This window comes from Garra rufa, chromosome 12 (assembly GCF_049309525.1).
Source record: "Garra rufa chromosome 12, GarRuf1.0, whole genome shotgun sequence".
In the NCBI taxonomy this organism is placed as follows: Eukaryota; Metazoa; Chordata; class Actinopteri; order Cypriniformes; family Cyprinidae; genus Garra; species Garra rufa.
In genome coordinates this window covers 12,500,268-12,512,786 of record NC_133372.1, presented here as the reverse complement: position 1 = coordinate 12,512,786, position 12,519 = coordinate 12,500,268, and the positions used below count along the sequence as shown (strand labels likewise).

Here is a 12,519-nt window from a genome sequence, read left to right as displayed (position 1 = left end):
TTTTCAGCAGATTTAAACATCTGGTAAAATTTATTGCATAATGAACTTCTTCTGACATTACACTTTGACAGCACTTTTAAAACAAAACATGATGAACAGTATATGCAAAACATTTGATGCATTTCCATAGCTAACATTCTAAAACGTTCTAAAACACTAGAATAAAAAAGAAACATATTTACAGAGTTTTTTTAAAGGTCACAGATCCTCTTATAAATGAGGATGGTTATAGCCATCTTTAAAAGGCAATGCAAAAACATTGTGGGGGAAAAAGCTAAAACCAGATTACAACCAATTTACAAAAGAGAGAAGAGACTGAAAAGGAACTTTCCAAAGACAATCTCAAAACATCTATTATTCTGAGTCAAAACAGCAGAGAATGTAAAGGTCAAAAGGTTTAGTCATCTAAAGTGTAGTTGGGGTTGACCACCAGCGTAACATCTTCCTCCTGGGATTCTGTTCCACTGGTCTCAGCAGATCCTTTCAGCCCAGACTGTGTCAGCTCTATCAAAATATAATCCTGATGGAGATAAAAGTGAATAAACTTGTTATTAAAACACTTCTCACGTAAAGAGATTTTAATCACATGAAAATGCTTCCTTACATAGTGAACCAGTCTGTGGATGATTTTCTCGATCATTGCCTTCTTATTGATGAGTTCCATTTCTGAATCAATCTCAGATTCCATTTCCTTCAGGTACCAGTTCACTACTTCACTCTTCTTAAGTGCAGTCTCGTCCTCGGCTAGGAGAAATAGCACAATGCAAATGAGATAACCTGTTGGTGTTAAAAGTGCATAATAATAATGGCAAGAATTACACAATTTGTTAAGACTTGTACTGTACTCACCTTCTTCAGAATGACGCAGATGTAGCACCAACAGGTTAGAAATGCGTTTGTACTCTGCAAATGACAGTCGCAGTGAGGGTTTACCACTTTCACCATTGACCCCGTGACCGTTAATACCATTTGTGTGCTCGTGACCATTCACTTCTCCATTAACATCTCCATTCACACCGTTAGGTGCATCATGGCCTAAAAAAAGCAAGAAAAAAGAGAAGTATGTTTAGAACAGTAGTACTTTTTGACTCTAAGGCCCCCTTTTGTTGGAAACGATTTTCAATGACCCTCCTATCTGAGCTTATATGTACCTCTGGTACTTCTGTTGTGACAAAATACGTTTGTACATTTAAAAATGTGATGTTAGTTTAATGTTGTACACACTTTTTTGTTTTGGTAGTATTAGTCCACCCAAAAATGAAAAGTCTGTCATTTATATACCCTTGTTGTTACAAACCTGTATGACTTACTTTCTTCTGAGAAACACAAAAGATATTTTGAAGAATGCTGATAATGAAACAGTTTCTGTTTCCAACATTCTTCAAAATATCTTGTGCGTTTCACAGAAGAATGTCATACAGACATACAGGTTTGGATCAACACAAAGGTGAGTAAATTATGACAGACTTACACTTTTTAGGTGCACTGTACCTTTAAGTATGAATAATGTGACTAAATTTGAATCATTTTTAAGACCTATTGAGGATCCTTTGTTGAGAACTATTGGTTTAGAAGCATGTTGTACTAGAATGACATATCTAAATGCATTTATTAAGAGCCTGAATTAAGTGTTTACATGTTTAGGATGACTGTACCATTAATCTGATTGTCGTCTTCCTCCCCCATGGCCTCCTCTTCCTCCTGATCCAGGTTAATATCAGGAGTCTCGACACGAATGATGGACTTGTTCAGCAGCCTGAACGCCTCTTTGACATGCTTTGGCTGAACCTATAAGATAGAAACAGGAAGACAGAAGTTAAGCAATGATTGGTGATGAATAGTTGAATTATTGAAAAATAATGCACAATTTAGGTAGTAATGTGCAGCTCTTTACTGTATTCGGGAAGAGTCTCTTAGCGAAACTGTGTTTAACTGCTTTAAAAAAAGGGATGTTACCACCTAGCAACTAAAAATGTTATGTAGCTTTTCATTCGCAAACTATTTTAGCAAAATATCTGTGTGTGAGTGTGTCTGTACAGTATGTGTCTGTGTGTAGAGATAGTGGAAAAACGAAAGTGTGCTTTCTATAGATAAGAGGTCATGTAGCTGGAAAAACATGGAAATTGTCATTTTTATCTAATTGTTAGTCATACTTGTTTGCGTAGTGAGTGTCTGTGGGTTTCGGTTCATTTTTTTTGTAGGCTGCAATGACCTTTGAAATAACTGAAATAATTTGGAGAATTGATACGGATTTCGTAATGCATAATTTCGTCAACAGACCTGAAACTACTAAAGAGCTTCACATCTTAGAATGTTAACTAACATATCATTAAAATAAAAAGTGTATCTGTTCATAGTAATGGACATGAGCTGACAATAAACAGCTGAGCTGCAGTTTTATTAACAAACACCAACAAAGACTAATAAATACTGTAACCAATACATTTCTTATCGGTAATTTAAGGCATTATAGGGACAGTTCTCTCAAAAATGAATATTCTGTCATTAAGTACTCACCCTAATGTCGTTCCAAACCCCTAAGACCTTTCTGACTCTGCATAGACAGCAAGGGTCCTACCATGTTTAAGGTCCAGAAAGGTACCAATAACATGTGAAAACAGTGGTTCAACTGTAATTTATGAAGCTACGAGAGTACTTTTTGAAACTAAAATACCTTTATTCAACAATTATTCTCCTTTGTGTCACCCTAGCGCCATTTTGCAGAGTTTCATGACTCATACAAGGAGAATAGTTGAATAAAGTTATTTTAGGTTTTTGGGCACAAAAAGTAGTCTCGTAGCTTTGTGAAATTACCGTTCAACCACTGATGTCACATGGACTATTTTTTTGATATTCTTACTACCTTTCTGGGCCTTGAACATGTCAGTTGCATTGCTGTCTTTGCAGGGTCAGAAGGCTCTTGGATTTCATCAAAAATATCTTCATTTGTGTTCCAAAGATGAACGAAGATCTTACAGGTTTGGAATGACATGAGGGTGAGTAATTAATCACAGAATTTTCCTTTCTGGGTGAACTATCTCTTTAACTAATGATACCTTATTGTAAAATGTTACCAACATTTTTAACTAATATTGATATTTAGCTAACCAAAATCATTTCAGTAAACAAAAATCATGCTCTCATCTTTCTCTTTTTCTTTTATACACACCTCATCACAACAGTGCATCCTTGCCATGCTCTCAGAAAGACGAATTAAGCTTTCTAGCTGACGGACTGTGATCCTCCAAGCTGATTTAGTGACTCCGGAGCCATCCCGCTGTCTCAGACGCTTGTATTGCTCCACAATAAATTCTTCAGACTCCTTTGAGATCTGATTGCACACACAGATCAAGACACAGTTAAGAAATAGCTGACATTGTGACAATGTAATGAGCAGCGTAGAGTCAAATACCAGTCCATACAAAAACTGTAAACAAATTGTCCGTGTGTAGATCTGAAGCAAATATCTTTTTGGTTCAAACATACTCCTGCTTGCATTAAAGGAGAAGTTCACTTCCAGAACAAACATTTACAGATATTTACTCACCCCCTTGTCATCCAAGATGTTCTTGTCTTTCTTTCTTCAGTCATAAAGAAATTATATTTGTGAGGAAAACATATTAGGATTTCCTTGACACGTATTGAACTTTTATGGTGCCTGTGAGTTTGAACTTCCAAAATGCAGTTTAAATGCAGCTTCACAGGGCTCTAAATGATCCCAGCCGAGGAAGAAGGGTCTTATCTAGCGATATGATTGGTTATTTTCTTAAAAAACGTACTTCAAAATCATCCTACATCACTGTTTTACCTTTTTTTGTACAGAGCGTTTGATCTTCTTTGCATGTTCACTTTGTAAACACTTGGTCATTACTTTTGCAGCGATGTAGAAGTCCACTATATGGAGAGAAATCCCTAATTGTTTTCCTCCAGAAACATAATTTCTTTATGACTGAAATAAGAAAGACATGAACATCTTGGATGACAAGGGGGTGAGTACATTATCTGTACATTTTTGTTCTGGAAGTGAACTTCACCTTTAACTCTATGTCAGCTTCTAAATATTTTGTGGCCGTTCTCTATTTCAGCCAGCAGGAACATCAGGAAGAATGAAGATGAGTCGTCCTCTCACTCACCTTTGGCTTAAACTGGCGAGCAAACAGCAGGTATCTGCGAATCTCATCTAGACTGTAGACACGATCAACAGAATTCTCAATTCTGGAGTGGAGATCCACTATACGTCTGGCAATGGCATAATCAGTGACCTGAAGGGAGAGACAGAGGGATTTACTAAGAGTCTAACAACATCCTGCTGTATCCACAATCGTCTTCATATGCTGTTGCATTGTTGTTCGAAACACACATGCTCATACCTCATTGCAGTCATCAACCAGGATGAAGAAGAGATCGAAACGTGACATAATGGGTGCCGTCAAGTTGATGTTCTGTTTGAGAGATTTGGAGCGGTCGTAACGCCCGCTCACTGGGTTTGCTGCAGCCAAGATGGATGTGCGAGCATTCAGAGTGGCCTACAATTTGAAAAAACAGTCTTTTATGAAACAATTATAAAATGTAACAACTGCTATGGTTAGCGGTTAACAGCTGGAAAAAAATGCATGTGTCAGTATATTAGGTCTTAAAGTGACAGCAGCCTAATTTTACCATCCACCCCTAATAATTGTCTTATCACAAGTCTAACTATTTGCTAGCAGAAATATGTTACAAATGCACTGCTGCCTGTTCAAGCAAATGTGTGACCTTTAAATCTGCATACTCTCACCTTGACTCCTGCTTTGGTGATGGAGATAGTCTGTTGTTCCATAGCCTCGTGGATAGCTACTTGGTCTCTCGTATCCATCTTATCAAACTCATCAATGCAGCAAACGCCCTATGGACAACATGGATCAATAAGGATTTCGGTGACCAATCATACTGGGATGTACAGGGGTTTTACACAAATAATTTATAGATAAACTTACATTGTCAGCCAACATGAGTGCTCCGGCTTCAATGACGAACTCATGTGATTCCTCATCTCTCACCACAGCAGCTGTGAGACCGGCCGCGCTGGAGGCTTTACCGCTGGTGTAGACCGCACGTGGACTGAACTCCTCAACATGCCTGAATAACAGCCAAATCGTGAGAACTAATATTTATTCTCCTTTTTAAACACAGTTTAGAAGAAAATGTAAATACTCTCAATATATTACCTTATTCCCTTTATAATTAAAACTCTAAAAATACTAGCTGATATGTGTGTGTTATCCTATGGTTTTTAACCTGTTTATGAGCTTTATACATCATCTGAAAGCTGAATAAATAAGCTTTCCATTGATGTATGGACAAATATAACAAATATATCTGTTAGGATAGGACAATATTTGGCCAAGATACAACTATCTGAAATCTGAGGGTGCAAAATATTGAGAAAATCGCCTTTAACATTGTCCAAATGAATTTCTTAGCAATACATATTACTAATCAAAAATTAAGTTTTGATATATTTACAGTAGGAAATTTACAAAATATCTTCATGGAACATGATCTTTACTTAATATCCTAATGATTTTTGGCATAAAAGAGAAATCGATCATTTTGACCCATACAATGTTTTTTTGGCTATTGCTACAAATATATCCGTGCTGATTTAAGACTGGTTTTGTGGTCCAGGATCACATATAATTAGTTCTGTTACAGTGCACATGCTGTAAAAGATAAACAAGCCTTACTTAAGGAACTGGCTCTTGGCTGTGCTGGGATCTCCCACGACGCAGACGTTGATGTCTCCTCTCAGAGATGTGCCCTCCATGGTGGTTTTGGGAACACCTCCAAACAACATGAGCAGAATTCCTCGCTTTACCTCGTCGTTACCTAAAAAAAGCACATTTTATATCAGAAATAATAATGATAATTTTGTGGGCTAATTTAAATTTAAAGGAATAGTTCATCCAAAAATGAAAATTCTGTCAATAATTACTCACCCTCGTGTCGTACCAAACCTGCAAATCCTAAGTTTATCTTCAAAACACTCTATATTTTTGATGAAATCCGAGAGCTTTCTGTCCCTGTATAGACAGCATCACATCTACCACGTTCAAGGCCCAAAGTAGTAAGGACAATGTTAAAATAGTCCATGCGACATCAATGGTTCAATCTTAATTTTATGAAGCTGCAAACATACTTTTTTGCGCACAAAGAAAACAAAAATAACAACTTTATTCTATTTTAACAATGTCCTTACTACCTTTTTGGGCCTTGAATGTGTCAGTTGTGTTGCTGTCTATGCAGGGTCAGAAAGCTCTCGGATTTCATCAAAAATATCTTCATTTGTGTTCCGAAGCTGAACGATGGACTTACAGACTTGGGACGACATGAGGGTGAGAAATGAATGACAGAATTCTTATTTTACGATGAACTATCCCTTTAGGGTAACAACTGCAAATTTTTATTTTTACAATGTTTTTTTTTTACCGGCATTATATCAGCCGAACCACCCTCCTGCTACTGATATTGGCACTGGTTGACCAGTAATATATAAAATCAACTTTTTTTTATTTGTGCCTAGTCTCAGCCTCAGACGTCACGCCCACAGAACGTTGGCTAAACGTCTGATGCATATGGTACGCTTAACTGGAAACACTTCAGGAATGTCGAAGTCGTCATCTGATTAGTTGAATTTGACCGGATTTCAGGAAAACGCGAGAGTCGCGTTTATTTTCGGTCCGCCGGGAAACAAAGCGCAGACTGATTTACTCGCGTTTTGCTAAAATGTGCTTATGCAGACGCCATTGTTGTTATTCACATATGTGACCCTGGACCACAAAACCAGTCATAAGGTTAAATTTTACAAAAATGAGATATATACATCATATGAAAGCTCAATAAATAAGCTTTCTATTGATATATGGTTTGCTAGGACAGGAGAATATTTGGCCGAGACACATCTATTTGAAAATCTGAAATCTAAGGGTGCAAAAAATCAAAATACTGAGAAAATCACCTTTAAAGTTGTCCAAATTAAGTTCTTAGCAATGCATATTACTAATCAAAAATTACATTTTGATAGGTTTACAGTAGGAATTTTACAAAAAATCTTCATGGAACATGATCTTTACTTAATTTGCTAATGATTTTTGACATAAAAGAAAAATCAATAATTTTGACCCATACAATGTATTTTTGGCTATTGCTACAAATATACCCCAGCGACTTAAGACTGGTTTTGTGGTCCAGGGTCACATATGCAACGTTTGCGAACAAATTACTGACTTACTGCTTGTTCTCCCTCTTCTCCCTCTTCTTGCTGGTTATTTCAATGACTGACTTGTTGCACGCCAGTCTGTTGTTGTGGGGGCATTTCCACCCACAGAAACGTGACGCTGAACGAAACGAACTGTGATTGGTTGTTTGACATTTTGATCAAATGGTCTTATGGGCAGGCCTTGGCCAATGAAAGCTGCCATGAGTTCCAGACCTTCAGCCGTCAGTCTGAAGGTCTGGCTACACAAGACTAATTTGTGCCCAACTTTAAATAAGACATATTGTCGTTCGTAGTGACTAACCGTGAATGGTAGGGAAGAGGCTGGTGCAAAGGTTGTGATAGAGGTTTTTATCTTGGCTCATCTCAAACACCTTCTCCCACTCCTGTACAGTCATCTGTTTCTTGATACTCTCTGCCGTCTGCTCTTCATCCCGGATCTCCTTGCCGCCAAACTACAAACGGACACAGGCCATTAAAATAATCTGAATTAACAGAAAATAAGACTTTAATGCCGAAATGTTGAGCTTGATTCTTACTCTGGGATTGGTGGGGGCTACGTGGCATGCCAAGAAAGCAAGTTTGTAGGAAAGTTCTCTGACGCCCAGCGCTTTAAGCCCACGGAGACCTTCATTTTCGTAACCTTGCGCCCCAGCTGTACGAGTGCTGGTCTCAGACCGCACACCTGAAAAGAAGATAATCGCACACTTAGACTTACAACCGCTGTATAAACATTAGCCCGATTGGATGAGAGATGTGTACCTGGTGTGGACAGCTGGGATACATCTGGCACAACGATGAGGGAGCCAATGAAGTCACATTTATCACCGGCCTGTGCCGACTCCACAGCCTCAGCCCGAAGAATCACCTCCATACTACGAGGAATGGAGCCACGTGGCAGCTCAGCCTGTGTCTCCTGGATACGCACCTGAAATCAAGGCAAGTAAGTTTAAATTCATATTTAGAACTTTACCTATACATGCTTTACACTGACCACTTCAAGGCCAAATCATATAAACATCTACAGCTTTCTGTCATACTTTTTGGAAGTCGATGAATTTGGATTTGTTTGTATCCAGGAGAAAACGTCTGCGGTTGTTGCACACAGGATTGCGGCAAATGCTTGGCTGAGTGTATTTAAACTGCTGCTCCACGTCCTTTATCACTCCTTGACAGTCCAAACACAGGAAGGTCCCGCTCACCAGCTCAGGGTGAACCGGGTGAGTACGGACAACCTGGCCGCTGATGCGCACGAGTGAGCCAACCTTCACTACGGTCAACTCACGGATCCTGCAGGAACCCAGAACAGGAGGACATTTAGTTAGAAGGGCAATTATTCAAAACAACAATAAACTGATGTATCATTTTGTCAAATATACAGTGTTTTCGATTGAAATTATTAAAGGGATAGTTCACCCAAAAATAAAAATTCTGTCATTAATTACTCATTCCACGTCATTTCAAACCCATAAAACCTTTGTTCACATTCAGAACACAAAGTAAGATATTTCTGGTGAAATCCGAAAGTCTTCTGGCCCTGCACAGACAGCAACTCAACTGAAATGCAACTTAAACCACTGATCTGGAACAACATGAGGCCAAGTAGTTAATGACAGAATTGTCATTTTTGGGTGAACTGTATCTTTAATTAGTCATCACACTATTTAGTAATTCTCTTTACTTGTGTCTGGTTGGTAGATCCTGGAAGGCAACATAGAATTCCTTTGAGGTAGGAACTTCTCCATGATCCCGAGCAAAATTACGCACAGCACGGCACAGGTAGGGGTAAAGTCTAAAACATACAAAAAAAGAAATGTTTTACTTGTACATTTAGGTTAAAACAATGTGTTATCAATTTCATAAAGCAGTTTTTAGGTGTCAAAGCTAAATTTAAATCAATCTGCAGTACATACTCATATTACACACACTGCTTTACACTATAACTGCACATCTGAAATTATGTATTTATATTTAATTATTAGTATTTATTATAATATATTATAGTTTCCAGCATTATTAACTGCATTACTAAGAACTTATAATGAAACAGTAATACCAATATAAGTAAGACCACCAGTCAAAAGTTTTTTAATAGTAAGATGCGTAATGTTTTTAAAACATTAAAAAAACAGCCTTTATTTGACACAAAGTACAGCAAAAACTGTCAAATTTTGGAATATTTGTACTATTTAATGTAACTATTTTCTATTTCAATACATTTTAAAATGTAATTTATTCCTTGGTTTCAAAGCTGAATTTTTGCATCATTATTCCAGTCACATGATTCTTCAGAAATTATTCTAATATGCTAATAATAATAATTATAGAAATCTTTTGTAACATTATAAATGTCTTTATCATCACTTTTAATCATCCTTGCTAAATAAAAGTATTAATATCTATCATTTCTTTACATATATGTAGTGGTATAGTGTATAATGTTACAATAGCTTTTTTTCAAATAAATGCTGATCTTTGGATTTTCCTATTCATCGAAGAATACTGAAATAAATGTACACACCTATTTTACATATTGATAATAATAATAATAATAATAAATGTTTTTGAACAGCAAAACAGCATATTGGAATGATTTCTGAATGATCATGTGACACTGAAGACTGGAGTAATGATGCTGAAAATTTAGCTTTGATCACAGGAATAAATTACATTTGAAAATATATTCAAATAGAAAGTAGTTATTTTAAATAGTAAGAATATTTCAAAATGTAACTTGTTTCTGTTGTAATTTAAATCAACTAAATGCAGACTTGATGAGAAGATGAGACTTGTTTTTAAAAAAAAATCTACGGTTCAAAAACTTTTGACTGGTAGCGTATATGGTGACTAAATTAAAAAGCAATGTCTTTGGCTCCTTTCACACCTGTAGAACTCTTCCTGGATGGCGGTTGCCAGTTCTTGATTAAAGCCCTCCAGATCGGTAAAACTGACCACGAGTGTGTTCCTTTCCGGCCGGATCAACTCCTCTGCGTCTCGCAGGTACTTCACTTCTCCATCACTATTCTGAAACCTGCGCAGCGGTACACAAAGCTATTAGTGAACAATTCTGATTACGACCAAAATTATACAAATAACACGATAAATGCATTTGTTATACAATATAGCAAAGATAATGCACATTGTTCACGTGCAAAAGTGTAACATAATGTTCAAGCAAGCACATTAATTATAAAAATCCCATATAACGTTATACATGTAGTTTAACTTAAATGACTCTACTAATGTTAGTGTAAAAGCGTGTAATGTTTTATAATAATTATTGTAATTATTCTATACGGTTAACGTTACCCATCGTGTAACTTTCATGACACTGAAGAACAATAAGAAACACCGCGTTTACTCACTCTTCCAAAAAAGCCTGGAATAATTTTTGGCATTTTTCCGCCAGCTCGTCCTTGATCATCTGACCAGCATTCGGATTTGCTCCTTGTTCAGTAAGATCCATTTTGTAATAAATTGTTATTACAAAGGTATAACAGTAATGCACTCTCAATCTCTTCTAGCACAAGAAGCACACGAGCTGTTTCAGAAGTTTTCGCGCGAAATGCTGTACCATGTGATCATTTTCGCGCCACCAGGATCCAATCAGATTGTTGCTGTTCGGTGCTGCCAGTACAATTGGACCATTGTGGCCAATCGCTTTCGAGCTTTCTGTTGAGGGGAGGGGCATGGCATCAAGTTGAGGTTAGACAGTTTCAGTAAAGAAAGGAAAAAGTCAGAAATTGAAATAAAATATGAAAAATATATTTGATTTTATGTAAGTATGAAAGAGGTTACTCAAAACGGGCGACGCTTATCGTCTTAGAAGTTTAATTGAACAGGTACAGTATTAGACCCATACAGTGCATAGAGTATAAATAATAATCTTGCTGTTTTAACACTTCGTTATGTATTTGTAATCAAGTGGCAAACACTTGTGAAGTTGGCAAGTTGTTACGTGCCATTGCGTATAAAAATATTTTTAGACTTCGGCTCAACAGTGTCACGTGATACCTGTTACTGTTCTTTGCGCTGTTGAAGTTGAACCAATTATAGTTCTTTTTGTTTATTGGTCATCTTACTTATTATTATTGTTGTAGAATTTTATAAGATACAGTTGTGGTCAAAAGCTTACGTACCTTGCAGAATCTGCAAAATGTTAATTATTTTAGCAAAATAAAATGGATCATACAATTTTTTAGTACTGACCTGAATACGATATTTCACATAAAAGACGTTTACATATAGTACACAGGAGAAAATAATAGTTGAATGTATAGAAATTACCCTATTGTTGTTACCTGAATGATCAACAGCTGTTTTTTGTTTGGTGATAGTTGTCCATTAGTCCCTTGTTTGTCTTAAACAGTTAAAGTGCCTGCTGTTCTTCAGAAAAACCCTTAGGCCCGGTTTCACAGACAGGGCTTAGACTAAGCCAGGATTAGGCCATAGTTCAATTAGGACATTTAAGTAATTTTTATAAACATGCTTAGAAAAAAACATTACTGGTGTGCATCTTGAGACAAAACAAAGGCACTGATATATTTTAAAATCAATCAGTGCAATTTTATTTCAGTTGAAACAGCTCAGACTTACATTTTAGTCTAGGACTAGGCTTAAGCCTTGTCTGTGAAACCGGGGGTTAAAGTCTAACAAATTCTTTTGTTTTTTTTACCAATTTTTTGTATTTGAACTCTTTCCAGTAATGAGTGTATGGTTTTGAGATCTTTTCACACTGAGGACAACTGAGGGATTCGTATGCAACTATTACAGAAGGTTAAAAAGTTCATCATTGATGGTCCAGAAGGAAACACAACGCATTAAGAGTAAGGTGACCAGATTTCTGAAATGAAAACTGGGGACATTTCCTAGTTCAGTGGACAAAATATCACTAAAATCTTGCGAATTAAAAAAGCGAGGACAAAATGTTTTTTTATTACAGTGATGTTTGAAGATCAAACTTACTGTAGTTTTCTGAATAATCAATATCAATATCAAAACAGTATTATAACAAAATGACGGCTTTAGAAAAAAAGTAAATTAAATTTAAAATAAAACAATAAATATGAGAACATATGATAAATAAAACTGTATTTAATATGTTATTTTCAAACTAGCCATTTCACAACTGTAAGTACAATAATTACAACCTTTTAAATTTTATGTGTATGCTTTTTAAAATAGAGCTTTTCTGTCCCTAATCAGGCTTGTTTTGCATTTTAGGCTAATTTTGAACGTGCTATAAAATGGGGACAGCTCCAGGC

At 36.4% G+C, this 12,519-nt stretch overlaps 1 protein-coding gene across 1 annotated transcript; it reads right to left on the bottom strand.

Moving 5' to 3' along the window:
- Nucleotides 1-11: 11 nt before the first annotated feature.
- mcm6 (minichromosome maintenance complex component 6) lies at nt 12-10,801 on the bottom strand. Its single transcript, XM_073852019.1, has 17 exons — nt 10,621-10,801; nt 10,140-10,286; nt 8,937-9,047; nt 8,296-8,545; nt 8,018-8,183; nt 7,795-7,940; nt 7,560-7,710; nt 5,727-5,868; nt 4,977-5,118; nt 4,778-4,885; nt 4,371-4,526; nt 4,134-4,262; nt 3,170-3,331; nt 1,656-1,788; nt 850-1,035; nt 605-744; nt 12-520 (listed from the first exon to the last, which is right to left on the bottom strand). Exons 1-17 carry the CDS (start codon nt 10,719-10,721, stop codon nt 398-400), a joined length of 2,493 nt encoding a protein of 830 aa, XP_073708120.1. The 5' UTR covers nt 10,722-10,801; the 3' UTR covers nt 12-397.
- Between the last annotated feature and the right edge of the window lie 1,718 nt (nt 10,802-12,519).

Coding starts and splice junctions, on each gene's coding strand:
- mcm6 (XM_073852019.1), bottom strand. CDS start 10,721: ATGGATCTTACTGAACAAGGAGCAAATCCGAATGCTGGTCAGATGATC. Junction 4,527..4,777: donor TCACCAAAGCAGGAGTCAAG/GTGAGAGTATGC, acceptor TTCAAATTGTAG/GCCACTCTGAATGCTCGCAC. Junction 1,789..3,169: donor GGATGCACTGTTGTGATGAG/GTGTGTATAAAA, acceptor TCTATCTTATAG/GTTCAGCCAAAGCATGTCAA.